Source organism: Equus przewalskii, chromosome 5 (genome assembly GCF_037783145.1).
Source record: "Equus przewalskii isolate Varuska chromosome 5, EquPr2, whole genome shotgun sequence".
Classification (NCBI taxonomy): domain Eukaryota; kingdom Metazoa; phylum Chordata; class Mammalia; order Perissodactyla; family Equidae; genus Equus; species Equus przewalskii.
In genome coordinates, this window is record NC_091835.1 from 24,036,931 (window position 1) to 24,056,914 (window position 19,984).

Here is a 19,984-nt window from a genome sequence, read left to right on the forward strand (position 1 = left end):
TAAGTAAGAATGGCCACTGAACTTTTCAGAATTCTCATCCCAGGGCCTTTGTTCCTCTGCCATGTGAAGTTCGGTTCCCACCGGCCAGCGAAACTGGGTGGCGGCCGGGCTGTGTAGCCCTGTTTGGAAGCAGATCTGTCGCTGAGGCTGGAATGTCTCTGGTGTCCCCAGGGGGACCTGCGATGCAAGATGCGGCACTGGATGTTGTGTTGAGGAGTCATGAGCTCTATTTTTGCTTATTTTTGTTGTTTTGCAGCGTGATCTTAAGCCAATTCCTCCATCCTTTCCTTCTCCTGTCTTGATGAATGGGAAGCAAGGCAGAGGGCCGCAGCTTCCCTCTCCTGTAGCATCCGGTAAGAAGAAAGCACGTCTTAGGAAATTTTAGGGTTCCCAGGCATCCTTCCGTATCTCGTTTCTGGCTCTCACTAAGTTACTTAAATCTCAGTCATTTTCGCTAATTTGCTAATATCTCACTGTTGCCCCTTCACCAAGAGGTCTCTAGGTTGTGCCATCTTGTCGTGTTCTCCTTGACGGGACAGGTTTCGTCTTAGAATTGTCCACTCGGTCTCGCTCCTTCCTGTCCGGTCATTCTTTACATGTGGGTTGGTTGCACTTGGTGAAGCAATGTTACTGAATTTCCATTTTGGTCCCTCAAGGTAGGAAGGCCAAGGATATCATCAACGCAGCTCGGGAAAACCTTGCGAAGATGATAGGCGGGAAACCTCAAGACATAATCTTCACTTCCGGGGGCACTGAGGTAAAGTTTCTAAACAGTCTCATGTCCTTTTAGCTTTTATTTCTTTTTTTTTTTTTTTTTAGCTTTTTATTTTTAGCTTTTATTTTTTATTTTAAATTAAAAATAGAAAGTGATTCCCTCTTGGTATTATTTTTTTTTTTAAAGAAAAGATAATGCTTAGCTTTGCTATTTTGCAAATTGACTTGATATAATGAACCAGTATTTACCCTATAGGTAAATTCTCGACGGCTCATAGGATATTGGTAATAAGACGTGTAAATTAACTTGCTCTGCATTCTTATTTCAATAAAGAGATTTTCCCCTCTGTTTTGCCCTGGAATCATTCCTGTGAATCCCTACTAAGTTGTTTGTCTCATGAGAGTTTGAGGTTTGACCCATTCCAAAGGTATTTATTTTTTAAATTGATAGAAGATGCTCAAAGACGGTGGGATGCGGTTGAGGCCCCTGCTCTATTAATAATACTGTCTCAGTTCCCTTCCTGGGAAGGAGGCACAATAGTCATTCACAGGTGATGTGACTGTCCACATAGAAAACCCAAAAGAATCTGCAGCTAGATTATTACAGTTAATAGTAAATTTAGATACAAAACTGAACTGTATTTTTGTATACCAGCAGCAAACAGCTGTTTACCAAAGCACCAAAAAATATCGAATACTTAGGAAATAAATCTAGTAAAAAAAAAAATTGGGGGGCTGGCCCCATGGCCGAGTGGTTAAGTTTGCGGACTCTGCTTCGGTGGCCTGGGGTTTCACTGGTTTGGATCCTGGGCGTGACCTAGTGCCACTCATCAAGCCATGCTGAGGCGGCGTCCCACATGCCACAACTAGAAGGACCCACAACTGAAAATATACAACTATGTACTGCGGGGCTTTGGGGAGAAAAATAAGAAAAAAAAAGATTAGCAACAGATGTTAGCTCAGGTGCCAATCTTTTAAATAAAAAAGTAATTTGTGGGGCCGGCCCGATGGCACAGTGGTTAAGTTCACACGCTCCGCTTCTCAGCGGCCCAGGGTTCCCCAGTTTGGATCCCGGGTGTGAACATGCCACTGCTTGGCACGCCATGCTGTGGTAAGCATCCCACATATAAAGTAGAGGAAGATGGGCACAGATGTTAGCTCAGGGCCAGCCTTCCTCAGCAAAAAGAGGAGGACTGGCGGTAGTTAGCTCAGGGCTAATCTTCCTCAAAAAAAATAAAATTAAAATAAATAGTTTGTAAGACCCACATACATGCACCCTGGGAAAGTAATGGAAATATTACTGAGAGCCTTCGAAGAAGTTCAGAATAAATGGAGCAAGCTATCCTGTTCACAGATTGGAAGACTCGATATTATAAATATGTCAGTCCTTTCCAAATTGATCTGTGGATTCAATGCAACCTCAACCAAAATTCTGGCACTTTTTCAGTGGAATCTCAGAACCTAATTTATATGGAAATACGGAAGGCTAAGAATAGTCAAGACTCCTTGAAGACGGAAAACGCAGTGAAATGACTTGCTCTGCCAGACATCAAGCCTTTGATAAGGCTCTGCTGATTAAGGCAGGTGGTCCTCGGGCGGGGCAGACACTAGGCCAGAAGCAGAGCTGCGCAGGGATGGGCCCTTGTCAGGGACTGGGTGGCCGTCTGTCCTGGTTTGCTCAGGACAGTCCCAGGATACGCCTGTTGTCCTGACATAATTATAATAATGCCTCTTATTCCTAAATGTTTCTGGTTCAGATGATAGATTATATGGTCATCATATATGATTGGGGTAGCCAATAGAGCAGGCAGAAAGAATGGTCCCTTCAGCAGGTGGTGCTGGGGCAACCGTGTGTTCACAGAGAAAGAGGAAATTGGACTGCTGCATCACAACATACAAAAAATAACCCCAGGTGTCATAAAGACCTAATCATGAAAAGTACAATCTATATAGCTTTTAGGTGATAAGTTAATATGTTTGTGACGTCTAAGAGCGATAGATTTCTTAAATATAATACAGAAAGCATTCACCATAAAGGAAAAGATCAGTAGATTCTACCACCACCACCACAAAACAAACTTCAGTTATCAAAGAACACAAGGAAGGAAATAAAAGGCAAGCAGACAGCAGGAGAAGAGATTTGTAACACGTAAGCAACAAAAGAACGGCGTCCAGAACATAAAGGCGGACAACCCAGTAGAAATAGGGGCCAGAAACCTGAATCTGTGCTTCCCCGGGGAGAAGCCCGGATGGTTTCTACAGCCTCATAGCGTAAAAAATATTGGAACTCCTCTGCGCACACCATCAGAAGGGTGAAAATGGAGAATTCCCATGCTAGTAAGTTTTGGGAGAGGATGTAGAGTGCTGAGCACTCGCAGAACCACTTTGGAAGATGGGTTGGCATCTGGTGAAGTGGGAGACACGCTTCCCCTATCCACCAGCAGTTCCGCTCCGAGGTACACATCCTAGAATGAGGTGCACGCGCACCAGGGGACAGGCGAAGACTGTTCATGCCAGCCAGGAACTGGGAACAACCCAGAGGTCCCTCAGAATTGGCATGGACCAACGTTAGTACCTTGCGGTGCAGTCCCACAGCGGAATACCGCCAACTACCTGCAGCAACGTGCATGGATCTTGCCACATGGTAAAAAAGAGGAAGTTGAGCCTGGCAGAGCACAGCTGCCCTGGCCTGGCTGAATAAGGGGAGCAGGAGCTGCCGCCAGGACCCCGGGCACCGTGACCACCACCCCAGGACCAGACTCCTGCTGGCTTACCAGGAGCTGCCTCAGCCCCAGCCCCTCCGCCGTGGGGCCGTCATGGTCTCTCTGGAGCCAGGTGCTGAGGAACATTGTGGCCGGGGGCACATGGTGCATTTTTAGATGTGACCTACGGGTTCCGACAGAGGCGGCTGTGCTCCCAATGCTGCCGGGGAGCGTAGCCATAATGAGGTTTCTCGGGCTGATTAGTGTGGGGTCCTGTGCCCCCTTCAGCAGCTGCCTACAGGGGGAGGGTGTGCGTGGGAGGGGCCTGGGCATCTTCATCTTGTTCACAGTCAGTCACCGTCTTTTATACTGCCATCCACGGTGACCTATGGTGTGCAGCCCCCAGGACCCTCTAAGTGGGATTGCTGGGCCACTGCAGCCCCTTGGAGCCCGGAAGACCCTCTTTCCTGGACCGTGGATCGCTGTATGGGGCAGCGTGTTTTCTGCGAGGGTGTGGCCTGGGGCTCCGAGGAAACGTCCGCCTTTTGGAGAAGCACATCAGAGTGGTCCAGCCCCGAGCACCTCCCCACTGTCTCGGATCGGGGGAACCGTCGTGTCGGTGGCCTGGGTTCTCCGCCAGGCGTGCGCTGTTCAACCCTCAGTGCATTTTACGTCCTCTGAGCCCCGCGGGTGGAGGCCTCAGCGCAGTGCAGCAGCGTCTCCCGCCTCCCCGTGGGGCGGAGCCTCCAGATCCTTGAATAGACGGGATCCTCAGTTGAGAAGAAAATTATTCAGTTCAGTTCCGTTCACATGAAGGTCAGAAAGAGGCAAAATAGACAGTATTGTTTAGGGTGCCTATGCGGGAAGTGCAAGTATGAAGGAAACAAGCAGACGATTGCTGTAAAAGTCGGGGGGCAGTTAGCTGGGGCTGACGGGAGGGGCGAGGGACGCACTCCGCGGTGTGGGCAGGGTTTCGGCCTGACCCGGGCAACAGTTACTCAGGCATTCTGTGTTACACCTTTTCATTAAACTTACATTTATATTTTATACACTTTTTTGAAAAAAGCTCCTCCCACCCCAGCCCTTCAGGTACCCACTTCCTCTCCCTACAGGAGACCAATGCTGTCAGTTTCTCTCGTGTGCTCTAGAGATAGTGTCTGCGTTCAAAGCAAATAAGTATGTAGGTTTATATATTGTTTTCTCCTTCCCTGTTTACCTTTTCAAGGGTTGTTTTGCACATTTAAGCACGTATGTATGCATTTTACCCTTTCTATGTAGATCGTAAGATACTGCGTATGAGGTTTGCCACCTTTTTCCGTTTACCGAGTGTATTTGAGGCCTTTTGGTGTCTGCCACAGGGCGTCTGCTCGGTGTAGTTACATCTGCTCTGGATTCCATTGAAGGATGTCGTGTGATTCATTCTACGAGTCCCTTTATTGAGAGACACTGCAAGGCTTTCCAAGGTTTTGCTGTTGCCAGCAGAGCTACACTTAATAAATAACCTTTATGTACATCATTTTCTTCTGTGCAACTGTGGCCGTAGGATCAAGTCCGGGAAATAGACTTGCTGGGTATGAGGGCTCACTGGATAAATAAGCCAAGTGGCCCTTCACGGAGCTTGTACCAGCTTACACTCCCCCAGCGACGGGTGCCTGGGCAGCATATGCTTTTTTGACAAATTTATAAAACTTAAAAATGCATAATGTCATTTAACAAAACAGGCATATTGACCAGAAGTGAATTCTGAAGTTTGAAACCCCAAGTCTTCATAGTTAGGCGTTTCAAAAGGTACAGCCCAGGAAGCTGAGCTTCTCTGAGACGATTTTCCTCTTTCTAAGTGTTAGCCACGAAGGAAAACACGAGTGGGAGAGCTTGCCACTCTGACTCTCCCCTTAGGACAATCATTGTAAGTGACTTTTCTGCTCTGTCTCTGCAGTCAAATAACTTAGTCATCCATTCTGTGGTGAAACACTTCCACGAAATCCACACCTCGAAGGGGGACGCAGCTGAGAGCCACAGCCCGGCGGAGGGGGCCATGCCCCACTTCATCACCTGCACCGTGGAACACGACTCCATCCGTCTGCCCCTGGAGCACCTGGCGAAGGAGCGCGTGGCCGGTGAGTGACCAGCCCAGCTGACCCCCCAGAAGGACCTCTCCCTCTATGTTAACTGACTGAGTCAGTACAGGGAGCCACCCGTGGGACACAGTGAATCGTTCACCCTCCTGCACAGGGCTTCCTGGCTGTTCTCAGGTGCAAAGGTCACACAGCCTGTTCTTCCAGGCTGCCCCACACACATGGAGCGGTAAATGCCGCCAGGTTTTCCCTTAGGAAAAAATTGATAATCAATGTGTAGAACCAGTCGTTTGTATTACCTAATGATATTTCAGACTTTTGTGTGTAATAAATAGATGCAGGGCCGGCCCGGTGGTGCAGCGGTTAAAGTTTGCACGTTCCGCTTCAGCAGCCTGGGGTTCGCCAGTTTGGATCCCGGCTGCGGACATGGCACCGCTTGGCAAGCCATGCTATGGTAGGCATCCCACATATAAAGTAGAGGAAGATGGGCACGGATGTTAGCTCAGGGCCAGTCTTCCTCAGCAAAAAGAGGAGGATTGGCAGTAGTTAGTTCAGGGCTAATCTTCCTAACTAACTAACTCAATAAATAGATGATACTATGTCTATAAAACGCTAAACACTGCTTTTCATTATTTGATTTAATAATTAAATCTTGGCTTCCAGTTCCTCTGATCTGAAGAAAAAGGATCAAATAGACATCAACTTCAGGTGGTAGAGAATATTATTCATCCATAAAAAGGAATTAAGTTTTGACACATGCTACAACACGGATGAACTTTGAAAACATTATGCTAACTGAAAGAAGCCAGTGGTGAAAGACCACATGTGCTATGATTCCATTCATAGGAAAGTCCAGAACAGGGAAGTCTCTAGACACAGAACGTGGATTAGCGGCTGCCTAGGGTTGAGGGAAATGGAGAGTTATAGTGAATGGATACTAGGTTTCATTTGTGGTGATGGTTGCACGACTCTGTGAATACACTAAAAACTACTGAATTGCACACTTTAAACGGGTGAACCGTATGGTATGGTATGGGAAAGCTGATTTATAAAGAGAACAATTGGGAGGTATGGAGGTGGGGGAAGTGTGAGATAGTCAAAGTCCTCATTTTATATCAGGTTTAAATGGTTTTCACCACATGCATGTCTATACTTTGTAAAACTCTGTGTAATTTTAAGGGAGAGGTTAAAGGCAACAGTAACTAATAATGATGTATACTAAGTTGCCCTTCCCTGTCTAAGACGCAGAAAAAAGGCACCAGGGCTGAACAATTGGGAGGTGTGGAGGTGGGGGAGTGTGGGATAGTCAACGTCCTCATTTTATATCAATTCAGATGCCTGAATTGATAAACCAAGGAATGGAGATTGTGTTTCTAAGTTATCAAGCATAAACTGGAAGGAAGGAAAATGATAACGCTAACCACAAGAAAATCATGAATGGCGGTTGCCTCTGAGAAGCAGGACTCGGGGCTGTAGGGGAAGAACCCCTACTTTGCACTTGATTCCATTCATCAGTTGATGGGCATTTGGGTTCTTTCCAGTTTGGGGCTATTATGAATAAGGCTGCTGTGAACATTTGTGTATAAGTTTTTGTGTGGACACGTTTTCATCTCTCTTGGGTTTATACGTGAGAGTGGAATTGCTGTGCTACATGGCAACTTTACGTTTAACCTTGACCTTTGTCTTCCGAAGCAGCTGCACCATTTTACGTTTCCACCAGCAGTGCTTGAGGGTTCCAACTTCTCCATATCCTCACCAACATTCGCTATTGTCTGTATGTTTTATTATAGCCATCCTAGTGGGTGTGAAATGGTTCTCACTGCAGTTTTGATTTGCAATTCCCTGATGGCTGATCTTGAGCAAGTTTCCATGTACTTAATAAAAAGACAAGCAGCCCTGGCCAGAGCTGCCTTTCCTTTGTTCCTCTTTGGGTCGTGTAGTGAGCGCACAAGCTCTGCCCTTCTGTTGCTGGCCTCAACCCATGTACCGGGAGCCGGCCTGGGCCTGTCGTTCCTCTCTGGGCGTGTGGTACCACCCCCTTGCTGGGTGTAAGGCGGGTGCTCTGTGGCCTCAGCAGTTGGCCCCCACCCTGCTCTCTGCACTGTGCACCCCCAGCGTGGATGGTCACTGGGTCCCTTCCTACGTCTTATTTTTTTTTTAAAGATTGGCACCTGAGCTAACAACTGTTGCCAATCTTTTTTTTTTTCCTGCTTGTTCTCCCCGAATCCCTCCAGTACATAGTTGTTTATTTTAGTTGTAGGTCCTTCTAGTTGTGGCATGTGGGACGCCACCTCAGCATGGCCTTGATGAGCAGTGCCATGTCTGCACCCAGGATCCAAACCGGCGAAATCCTGGGCCGCTGAAGTGGAGCCCTTGAACTTAACCACCCGGCCAAGGGGCCAGCCCCCCTTCCTGCTTCTTACAGAGTTAGTTTTCACCTGACAGTGTTGTGAGTGTTTTTTTCCTGTTCCTATTACTCTAACACCATTGTCCTTCTATACTCTGGGGATCCCTCAAAAATACCTTGTCCACAGGTGATTCCCCTTATTTGGAAATCTTTCTATTCTCTCGTTTCAGTGGCACGTTGGGGGGAAAGTGGATACATTTGTCTTCCATCATTTTGAACCAAAAACCTTGATTTAGTCACCTCCACTGATGTCCCATCTGCAGTAGTGAGACCACAGGTGGCTAGAACAGCTCTGGCACGAGCAGGTGGTTAACAGTCGGTCCAGTGTTGAGTGAGTGAGGGTCAAGTCTTGGTGCCCTGAGATGCTCTCGTGAGCCGAGAGTGTCTTACCTGCTCATGGTCCCTTAGAGGCAGAACGGAGAGCGTCTCCCACGCATTGAACCCGCCGCCTGAAGTTGCGTTAAAGAAGCGTTCAAGCTGATCATTTCTGGCTGGAGCCATAGTGCGTGGCTTATATTCCTTCTTTACAGTTTTCTGAACTTTTACAATAAATTAGCTTTTTAATTGTGGAGAATAGTTTTGTTAGGCTATTTCTAAATGAACCATCAGGAGAGGTTACTCTGTGGGACTAACCTCGGTTCCTGTGTCTCATACCTCAGCAGTCACCTTTGTCCCGGTGTCCAAGGTGAACGGGCAGGCAGAGGTCGATGACATCCTGGCGGCAGTCCGCCCCACCACGTGCCTGGTGACCATCATGCTGGCCAACAATGAGACGGGCGTCATCATGGTGAGTCGCCTTTTCCTTTTAAGAAAATCCAGTGGGAAAGAGGCGCCAGGCTCTGCCCGTGTTCCCGTGCTTCCCAGCCCCGACGGCTCGTTTGCTCTCTTCTTCAGTTTTGTAACTTTTTTGCCTGTCCTCATTAGTGACTCCTTGTTTCTCTCATTCAGTTTCCATCAAATGAGAGCAACGTGCTCAGCTCTTTATTTTCCCCCTTCAGCCGGTCCCCGAGATCAGCCAGCGGGTCAGAGCCCTGAACCAGAGGCGGGCCACAGCCGGGCTGCCCCTCATCCTGCTGCACACGGACGCCGCGCAGGCCTTGGGGAAAAGGCGTGTGGACGTGGAAGACCTGGGCGTGGACTTCCTCACCATTGTGGGGCACAAGGTGCGTCCACAGAGGGGAAGATGCCTCGGTGACCTCGAGGCTCACCTTGGAGCAGAGCCCGCAGCACCGTTTATCGTTCACTTGTCACCTGGTACGCCTCGAGTGCCTGCTGAGAGCAAGGCCCTGGGGACACAGTGACGAGCAGCCCCTCCCCTTAGCAGCTTAAAGAAGGGGAGACCCACAGCAGTAGGATGCCACAACGGGTGTAACGGGGCACCCCAACCCATACGGGGCAGGAGGGGGCTGCCAGGCAGGGCTGTGCGAGGGCACTGACGTCTCAGGTGAGACATGAGGCCAGTGGGGTACAGGTGGTGAGTGTGCTCTGCAGCAGGGACGCTCGCCAGCCCCCCAGGCCCCACCCCAAGGACAGTATGTGTGAGGTTCAGGAAATGACTGTTTTCTCCGACGTGATCAAAAGCGCTGCTCCAGGATGGAAAGGCTTGGTTTTAGCGACTCTTATCTCTAAGGTGGGACAGGGAACTAGTTCACAGTGAAGACCCTTCTGAAGCTTTTGCTCATCTTCCTGGCCGCTGACTAGAGCTGAAATATTTTTAGTTCTCTATTTTGAAGCACAAGACTCGGCTGGTTTCCAAAGGAGTGTATATGCCGGCCTGACGCTGTGGCACTTAACATTTTTGCCTAGCGTCGACTTGCAAGCATGGAGTCATACCCAGGAGAGGCCCTGGGCGCTCTCTAGTTCCCCCCCTGTCCCTTTACAAATTCCTCTGTGTGGGATGCGCAGGAGCCCTGCTGCCCCTGAGCTGGGAACTCGAGCCCCCTGCCCAGGTCCCCAAGGCCTTTGCAACTCCACCCATCCGGAGCGGTGATGGTGGCACAGCTGTGGGGCCCGGACGTTATCATTCCTCTGTGCCTCTCAGCACTTGGCCGTGTTCAGAGAAGGGTTGTGTTGAACGAATGGCGGACTTTTCCTTTCAGTTCTACGGCCCCAGGATTGGAGCACTGTACGTCCGAGGGCTCAGCGAGCTCACCCCTCTGTACCCCATGCTGTTTGGAGGTGGCCAAGAGCGGAATTTCCGGCCCGGGTAAGGCAGAAGGTTGACGAGGTGTCCGACCTGCTGGCCATGGGCACGGCCTGCCGGGTGGCGGGCTCCGCGTCTCTGGGAAGCGCTGTCACGGCACAGTCTGCATCGCTCCTGAGTCGGAATCGGCCCCGCTGGTCGATTCCATCCCCGGGACTCAGAACCGCCGTCTCTGGGGGCTGCGAGCTGGAGCCCCCTGGCTGAGACGTGCGGCTCTTCTCTGTACCGCGGGTGAGCGGGGCCACCCAGGAGGACCTGGTTTCCTTTCCAATAGCTCCTGTGTCCCCGTGACACACAGAGAGGTTTTAACCAGGGAACGAGGTGGGACCAGCACCACACGTTTTGTCAGAATCTCGACAACAAGAGGGAGAAGCAGGAACGGAGGTGAGTGCCCGGGTCGTCTTTTGCCTCCTCTGTCCCAGACGTAGAGTTGAAGAAGCGGCAACACAGACACCAACAAGGGCAGATGAAAAACGTTCAGCCAAAGCCTGCCATCTCTAGCCAGTGGACCAGGAAGGGGACAGCCTAGCAAGAGAGAGAACTTTTAGACAATGACCACTTTATTCCAGCCAGTCGTCACAGAGTAAGCTGCCACCACCCCAACCGATGCCATCGAAGGCCGAGTACAGAGCCCAGACTTCCACCCTCACAGGCTGTGACAAGACACCCCCACACCCCCACCGGGTGTGTCAGAGGGCCTAGTAAGGAGCCAGAACGTTCGCCCCCACCAGCCAGTGATGAGGCACCCCACCTCGGTGTCAGTGGAGACCACATGGGGACCCTGGGCTTCCACCCACACCCGTCAGTAACAAGGAGTGTCCCCACAGTGGGTGTTGACACAGGCCAAGTGGGAAGTCTGGGCTAGGACCTCAGCTGGCAGTGATGAGGTGGCCCACTCCTTCCCCTGCCAGAGCAGTATCCAAAAAGCAGCTAAAACAGAAGGGTTAAGTAGCGTCCAGACTCCTCTAACGTGGTACAGAAACATCTCATCATACCACGAAAACCACTCACCACACCAAGAACCAGAAAGGTCTCAAAGTGAATGAAAAGAGACCAGCAATAGATGCCAACACTGAGACGGCGAGGGTGTTAAAATTATCTGACAAAGATTTGAAGGCAGGCACAATGAAAATTCTTCAGTGAGCAATTATGAACACACTTGAAACAGATGAAATAGAAAGTGTCAGCAAAGAAAAAGAAGATGTAAATAAGAACTAAATGGAAATTTTAGAACTGAAAACTGCAACAACCCAAACAAAAAGCTCAGCGGGTGGACTCACCAGGAGAATACAGGCAACAGAGGAAAGAATCAGTGAACTGAGAGAACAATAGGATTTCCCACTGTAAACAACAGAGAGGAGGTAGGCTGGGAAACAGTTGAACAGAGGCTCAGGGCCTGGGGGACTGTAATGAAAGATCTAACGCTCATTTCATTGAAGTCCTGGAAGAAGAAGAGAGAGGGTGTGATGAAAAAGCACTTGAAGAAATTATATCTGAAAACTTCCCAAATTTGGCAAGAGACATAAACCTACAGATTCAAGACACTAAATGAACCCCAAACAGGATAGACCAAGAGAAATTCATGCCAAGACATATAATTAAACTTCTGAAAATAAAAGACAAGGAAAAATTCTTGAAAGCAGCCAGAGGAAAAAATGACATCTTACCTATGGGGAAAAATAATTCAAATGACAGTGGATTTCTCATCAGAAACCATGGAGGCCAGAAGGAATGGTGCAATATTGTGCAAGAGCTCAAAGAAAAGAACTGAGAAGCCAGAATTATATACACAGCAGAATGTCCTTCAGGAATAACGGAGAAATGAAGACATTCTCAGATGAAGAAAACTAACGGAATTTGTTCCCAGAAAATCTTTGCTTAAAATGACTAAAGGAAGATCTTTAAACAGAAAGGAAATAGTAAAAGAAGGAGCCTTGGAATATGAGAAAGAAAGGGTGTGGTAAGCAAAAATGTGGGAAAATAAAATAGGCTTTTCCTCTTCTCTTGAGTTTTCTGAATTATATTTGATGGCTTAAGCAAAAGTCTTATCACTGTCTGACATGTTCAAAGTACATGTGGAAGAAATATTTAAGATAATTATAGATGGGGGAAGGTAAAGAGATGTAAAAGGAGGTAAGGTCTCTATTCTTCACTTGAACTTGTGAAAAATGTTTGAGTAATCCAAAGAAAGGTAGGAAAAAGAAAACAGAAGTAAAAAACAGAAAACAGAAAATAAAATGGCAGACTTAAGCCCTAACATCAAAATTACATTAAATGTTGAGCCAGCCCTGGTAGCCTAGTGGTTAAAGTTCGGCACACTCTGCTTCAGCAGCCTGGGTTCAGTTCCTGGGTGCGGAACCACACCCCTCATCTGTCAGTAGCCATGCAGTGGCAGCGGCTCACAGAGAAGAGCTAGAAGGACCTACAACTAGAATATACAACTATGTGCTGTGGCTTTGGAGAGGAAAAAAAGAGAGAGAGAGAGAGGAAGATTGGCAACAGATGTTAGCTCAGGGTAAATCTTGCCCAGCAAAAAGAAAAAAAAATATATATGTATATGTGTGTGTGTGTGTGTGTGTGTATAAAATATAAATGGTCTAAATACACCAATTAAAAGACAGAGATTGACAGAGTGAATTTTAAAAAAACTGACCGTAATTATATGCTGTCTACAAGAAACTCACTTCAAATGTAGCAATAGAGGCAGGTTGAAAGTAAAGAATGGAAAAAGATGTATCACACAAACATTAAGCAAAGCAATGCAGGAATGGCTATGTAATGTTAGATAAAGGAGACTGCAAAGCAAAGAATTGTGACTTATGGGGTGGGATTATATAATGATAAAAGAGTCAGTGCACCAAGAAGACAGCGATCCTGAATGTGGACGCACTAAACAGTAGGGCTGCAAAATATGTGAGCAAAACCTGATTGAACTGAAAGGAGAAATAGACAAATCCACAATTATGGATAGAGACTTCAATACCCTTCCCTCAACAGTGGATGGAACAACTAGACCAAACTTGGCCAGGCAACGGGAGAACTCAGTAACACCTGTCCACCAACAGGATCTAATTGACATGTTTAGAACACTACACCCAACAACAGCAAAATACACATTCTTTCAAGTGGCACAGAATATATACGAAGATGGACCATATCCTATGCCATTAAGCAAACCTCAATACCTTTAAAGAACTGAAATCATAGAATGTGTTCTTTAACCACAATGGAATCAAGCTAGAAATCAATAACTGGAAGGTATTGGGAAAATCTTCAGACACTTAGAAACAGACAACACACTTCTAAATAATCCCTGGGTCAAAGAGGAAGTCTCAAAGGAAGTAAATTCACGGAAATGAAGGAAAATGAAAATACAACTTATAAAAATTTGTGAGACACAGCTAAAGCACTGCTGAGAGGGAAATTTATAGCACTAAAGAGGAAGAATCTCAAGTCGATAATCTAAGCTCCCTCTTGAAGAACCTAGAAAAATAGAGCAAAATAAACCCAAAGCCAACAGAAGGAAGGAAATAGTAAAGATAAGAGAAATCGATGAAAACAAAAATGGTTTTTAAAAAATCCATGACACAAAGAGTTGGCTTTTTGAAAATATTGATAAACTTGACAAACCTCTAGCAAGACTGACAAAGAAAACAAGAGAGAAGAAACAAATTGCCAGTATCAAGAATGAAACAGGGGGCCCACCCCATTGCCTAGTGGTTAAGTTCGGCAGCCCCCACTTTGGTGGCCTGGGTTTGGTTCCTGGGTGCAGACCTACACCACTCAGTGGCAGCCAGGCTGTAGCAGTGACTGACATACAAAAGAGAGGAAGATTGGCAAAGATGGTAGCTCAGGGTGAGTCTTCCTCAAGCAAAAAGAGGAAGATTGGCAGCAGGGCCGGCCCTGTGGCCGAGTGGTTAAGTTTGTGTGCTCCACTTTGGCAGACCAGGGTTTCACTGGTTTGGATCCCGGGTGTGGACCTAGCACCACTCATCAGGCCATGCTGAGGCAGCGTCCCACATAACACAACTAGAAGGACCTGTAACTAGAATATGTAACTATGTACTGGGGAGCTTTGGGGAGAAGAAGAAGAAAAAAAAAGATTGGCAAGAGATGTTAGCTCAGGGCCAATCTTAAAAAAAAAAAAGATTGGTAACGGATGACAGATGTTGGCTTGGGGCAAATCTTCCTCAGGGAAAAAAAAACAAAAAAAGAAGAAGAACGAAATGGGATATCACTACAGACCCTACCAACATCAAAAGGATGATGAGGCTGTGCTACAAACAACCCTACACACATAGATTTGACAACTCAGACAAAATGGGCCACTTCAACAAAAACATAAACTACCACAACTCACCTAATATGAGAGAGATCATTCTCTATAACTATTAGGAAATTGATTCTGTCATTTTAAAACTCCCTAAAATGAAATCTCCAGGCCCAGGTGGTTTCACAGGAGAATTCTACCAAACGCTTAAAGAATTGCACCATTTCTACACAATCTCTTCCAGAAAATAGAGGTGGAGGGAAGACTTCCCAATTCGTTTTATGAACTGATACCAAAACCAGACAAAGACAGTATGAAAAAATAAAACTACACACCAGAGATCCCTCATGGATTTAGATGCAGAAATCTTTAACAAAATATTAGCAAATGGAATTCAGCAAAATATAGAAATAATTTATACACCATAACGAGGTAGAGTTTGTTCCAGGGATGCAAGGCTGGTTCAGTCTCCAATATTCAAAAATCAGTCAATGTCATCCAGCATATTAAAGAAGAAAAATAACATTATCATATCATTTGATGTAGAAAAAGTGTTTAAGAAAACTCAGCATTCATTCATTCATTAAAAACTCTCACAATAATATGACCAGAGGAGAACTTCTTCGACTTGAAAAGAGCATCTACAGAACACCCACAGCTAACATCACACTCGAGGGTGAAAGCCTGGATGTTTTACCCCTTGACCAGGAACAAGCCAGGATGTCCACGCTCACAGTCATGTTCAGCAGAGCTGGAGCTCTAGTCAGTGCAGAGGGAAGAAAGGGAAATAGAAGGTAAACAGATTGGAAAGGAAGAGGCAAAACTGTCCTTGTCTGTAGACCATGTGATTGTCTCTGTAGAAAATCCCAAGGAATAGATAAGAAAACTCCTCAAATGAATAAGTGAGTTCAGCAAGATTACAGCATACAAGATAAACAAAAATCAGTTGTATTTCTATATATTGGTAATGAACATGTGGACAAAAAGATTAAAAATACAATACCATTTACAGTCACTCAAAAATCCTAAGATATAAATCTAGCAAAACATCTACAGGACTTGTATGCTGAAAACTATGATGTGTGGACAAAAGAAATCAAAGATCTAAATAAGTGGAGAGACATACCATGTTCATGGATCGAAAGACTCAGTATAGTAAAGACGTCAGTTCTCCCCAAATTGATATACAAACTTAACCCACTTTCTATCAGAATGCTAGCAAGTAGATCAAGGGACCAGAATAGATACAAGCAGAAATAAGCCCAAATGATGTTTGACTGATGCGAAAGCAGTTCAGCAGAGGAAAGACGGTCTCTCAACAGACAGTGCTGGAGCAATTAGACATCTGCAGGCAAAAAAAGGAAGCTCGACCTAAATCTCACGCCTTAAAACACATTAACTCAAAGTAGATCATGGCCTTAAACATAAAACATAAAACTTTTAGGAAAAACATGGGAAAAAATCTTCAGCATCTAGGACTAGGCAAAGAGTTCTTAGACTTGACACCAAGGGCATCCATAAAAGGAGAAACTAACAAGTTGAACTTTATCAAGATTTAAAACTTTTACCCTGCAAAGACTTTGTAAGGGGATGAAAAGACAAGCCTACATGATAGGAGAAAATATTTTCAAATGACAGATCTGACAAAGAACTAGTATCTAGAATATATAAAGAAACTCTCAAAACTCAACAGCAAAACAAACCCCAAAACAATTCTGTCAGAAAATGGGCAAAAGGCATGAACAGACATCTCACCAAAGAGGATGCACAGACAGCAGATAAGCACGTGCTCAACATCCTTAGCTATCAGGGAAACGCAAATGAAAACCACAGTGAGATACGTACCTACCAGAACGGCTAAAATTGAAAAGATTGACAATATCAAGTTTTGGCAAGAACATGGAGTAATTGGGATTCTCACTCATTGCTAGCAGGAATACAAAATACTAGAATGGCTAACATAAAAAATAGTGACAACACCAAATGCTGGTGAGGATACAGAGAAACTGCATCTTTCATATATTGCTGGTAGGAATGTAAAATGGTACAGCTGCTCTGGAAAAGAGTTTGGTAGTTTCTTTAAAAACTAAATACACAACTATCATGTGACTTAGGAATTTCACTCCTGGGCCATTTATCCCAGAGAAATGAAGACTTATGTTCACATAACCTGTACGCAAATGTATACAGCAGCATTATTCATAATAGCCACAAACAGCACACAACCCAGAAGTCCTTTAGTGAGTGAATGGGTGAACAAGCTGTGGCCCCTCTGTACCGTGGAATACTAGCCAGCAGTGAAAAGGGATGCACTGTCAATACACACAACAGCCTGGAGGGATCTCCAGAGAATTACAGTGAGTGAGAAAAACCAATCCTCAGAAGTTATAAACAGTGTGATTCCATTTGTATGACATTCTTGAAATGATAAAATTATAGAGATGAGAACAGATTAGCTGTTGCCAGGGGTTAAGGAGGGGGTGGGACCGAAGGGCAGTGGGTGTGGATTTGGAAGGCCAACAGGAGGGCTCTTTGTGTGGTGGAAATGTTCTGTGTATTGTCAGTATCTTGGTTGTGATATTGTGCTACTTGGGGGAAACTGGGTAAAAGGTACACAGGATGTCTCTATATTATTTCTTACAATCACATGTGAATCTATGTTATCTTAAAATAAAAACTTTAATTAAAAAACAGGAGAAGAAGAACACCAGATGTGCCAGAAGCCGTAGTAGGTAGCTCAGGGTGTGGGCAGCGGGGTTGCATGGCTCTGAGTGGCTGACTGCCCGGGGCGGGGGCGGGGGTGCGGATAGCCCTAATAGCAGGACTGGGTCGTGCAAGGCGGGCTCTAGGTCCTACACAGGGTCCCAGCTGCTCCACCCTGGCCACCTTTCCAGGCAGTCACAGGTTGTGGACCTTTAAGAGACGCTCCTGGTGTGGTTGTACAGATGAGGGTGAGAGGGGATGCCGTCAGAGATCCCACAGCCAGGAGAGGCGTCCGGCCTAGGACCAAGCCCGGAGCTCCTGTCCCTCCCAGAGCCCCCGCAGGTGTTGGAGCCCATCCCCGGGGACAGACCTGACCGATGAACTCGTCAGGGGAGGACAGTGGGATCCCATTTCCTGTAATACCTGTGCTGCGTGTTCACTTACCTTCTTATCTGCAGCAGACAGGTGGGAGCCCGCTCCAAAGGCTGAAGAAAACTTGATTTAGCCAAAATTTAAAATTAAGAAAATTATTAAGTGAATGTTCTGTTTTTCCTGAAATAGAACGAAGAGTTGGTTAGATGAATGTATGAGAACCACTGGTCTTCAGGGGTCTTGTCCCTCTCCTGAGCACCCACACGCACACCCATGCCCCAAATCTCTAGTGACAAGGATTCGTCCCCTGTTACAGCTGGGAGGCCTCAGACGAGACGTCGGCTGAAAGGAACAGTGTCGGCGATGAGTTCTCGGACGCTCGCCTGGTCTGGCAGTGGGACCAAGGAGGCAGGCTCTGGATCTGAGTCAGAGGAGGGGTTTCTCCTGGGTAGGAAAAGGGTCCAGACCCAGTTGTGACCACGGACATAAGCGTATGTTGCCCACGGCGGGCGGCGTCGACCATCACTGGGCCAGGATGAGGGAACCTTGTGTGGAGGGTTTTGGGGCCTGCAGCTGCCATTGAGGCCACTGCATGGCCCTGTTTAGGGAAGATGTGGGTGTGGTTTGTTTTCATTTGAACACATGACTTTCACACAGACAGGATTCCTTCCTGGGACGTTTGTTAAATGCCTTTCACAGACATAGGATTGCATCCCTTGTCTCTTACAGGACGGAGAACACCCCGATGATTGCCGGCCTCGGGAAGGTAAGCCTTGGGGACCTCGGCAGATGGAGCAGTTGCTCTGTCCATCAGTGTGTGGACAACTCAGTCTCCCTCCGTGTTTCTTCTCTACTCTCGCACTGCTGTCACACTCAGCGCTTCTGACAGCAGATGTGTGGGGATTTTTCCCACACCAAGCAATTCTGCAGCACCAGCTTGATGTCCTACAGCTTAACCCACTTCTGACACTACCTGGAGATAGCGTCAGATCCCAAAGTTAAGGGCTCAGTCCCATAAGATGCGCCCACCACTGCAGACGCGAATTGCAAGTCCGGGTTGTCACCTGTGCTTGTGACCAACGGGCTATAAATCAGAGGCTCCCATGACCCCTCTTCGTGTCCAGCTACCTGCTAGAGCAGCTCACAGTGCTCAGAGAAACATTTTACTAACTAGATTACCATTTTATTGTAAAAGCAGATGAGAGAGGATACAGACGAACATCCAGATAGGAGAGACGCCTGGGGCAAGGAATGTGGGAAGGGGCGCCCAGCTTCCACGCCCTCTCTGGGGTGCCACCCTCCCAGCACCACGATGTGTTCAACCCAGGACCTCTCCGAACCCATGCCATTGGGGTTTCTGTGGGGGCATCCATCAATCAGTGACTCCATTTGGAGCCCCTCTCCCCTCTCTGGAGAATGGGGGCGGGGCTGAAAGTCCCAAATTTCTAATCACGGCTTGGTCGTTCGGTGACCAGCCCCAATCCAGGAGCCCACCCGGAGTCACCCCATTAGAACAAGACAGTCCTACCACCCAGAAATTCCAAGGGGGTGAGGAGCTGGGGGTCAAAGACCAAATGTTAGAATGGATGCTCCTAGTGCTCCATCACGGAGGAAATGACTGACGAGGCTTTGGAAGCTCTGTGCCGGGAAGCGGGGGCAGAGGCCGACAGATACTTCCTGTCATCTGGCATCAGTCTCGCCATTGGCTTTACTAGGTGTCCGGGCTTTGGATCATGCTCTCGATCCCAATAAATGGACTGATGCAAGAAAAAGCCTCAAGTTTTATTTATCAACCCGGAGGTGTCCTGTCCGAGGTCTGTGGAGTGGGTCTCGCAGGCTTAGCGTTTGGAAGGGAAAAGCTCTAGTGAGACGTACAGTGAGGCCGGTACAGCTGAGGGGGTGGTCAGGCTCGCTCCCCTGGGTCAAGTCACCCCAGCTCCCTCCTGGAGCCCCGCTGTCCCGCCTGCAGGATGGGGATGACTGGAGCAGCTTCCTAAAGGATTCCTCTCGAGATGAGCTGCTGGCCCACCAGCACACTGGCACCTCAGCTTGGGGGTCCCCACAGCCTGCCACATGTTCCTCGCCCCTGGACACCCCTGCACCCAGACCCTCTGACCCTGAGGTTGTTCCAGGACAGACCGTCGTCCTCCTCCCTCCCTCCTGCCCCAGCCTGGACTGCCTCCATGCGGTGTGGCCCTGGCACAGCTCTCCACATACGCCCAGAAGATGTGTCCTTGCCCCACCCAGGCTGAGTCGGGGTCTCTTCCTGGCTTCCCACCTCTTCTCTGCCGGCTGAAGAACAGCCCCTCCTGCTGTTGTCCCGCCTTGTGCATTGTCGCGGTCCTCTCTACTAGAACGTTCCCCCAGCTTTAGAACTACCCTCCCCTGGTCTCACCCCTCCATGCTCCTCCCCCGTATTTTTCTGCCTGACAGCAGAAGGTCCCCAAGGAGTGGCCTACACATTTTCGCCCCCATACCTCCTTGGATGCCCAGTCTCGCCACTTGTTCCTCTTCTCCCCTGACCCTGGCTGAGGAGGT

General features: G+C 47.5%; 1 protein-coding gene across 27 annotated transcripts in view; it reads left to right on the top strand.

The window, feature by feature from the left end:
• Positions 1 to 19,984, top strand: part of SCLY (selenocysteine lyase) — a 35,090-nt gene that overhangs the window by 9,206 nt on the left and 5,900 nt on the right. For 10 of the 27 annotated variants that reach the window (XR_011539901.1, XM_070618699.1, XM_070618696.1 and 7 more), the window contains exons 3-9: positions 257 to 353; positions 657 to 757; positions 5,353 to 5,533; positions 8,558 to 8,685; positions 8,897 to 9,061; positions 9,998 to 10,104; positions 18,176 to 18,212. Coding sequence is in view for 23 of the 27 variants with exons in the window: in XM_070618699.1 (XP_070474800.1) it covers positions 302 to 353; positions 657 to 757; positions 5,353 to 5,533; positions 8,558 to 8,685; positions 8,897 to 9,061; positions 9,998 to 10,104; positions 18,176 to 18,212 (771 nt within the window). In the remaining 4 variants the exon portion in view is untranslated. Of the gene's footprint in view, positions 1 to 256; positions 354 to 656; positions 758 to 5,352; positions 5,534 to 8,557; positions 8,686 to 8,896; positions 9,062 to 9,997; positions 10,105 to 18,175; positions 18,213 to 18,644; positions 19,219 to 19,984 lie in introns of those variants that run through there. The other 17 variants (XR_011539898.1, XR_011539896.1, XR_011539897.1 and 14 more) reach the window with 5 other exon arrangements.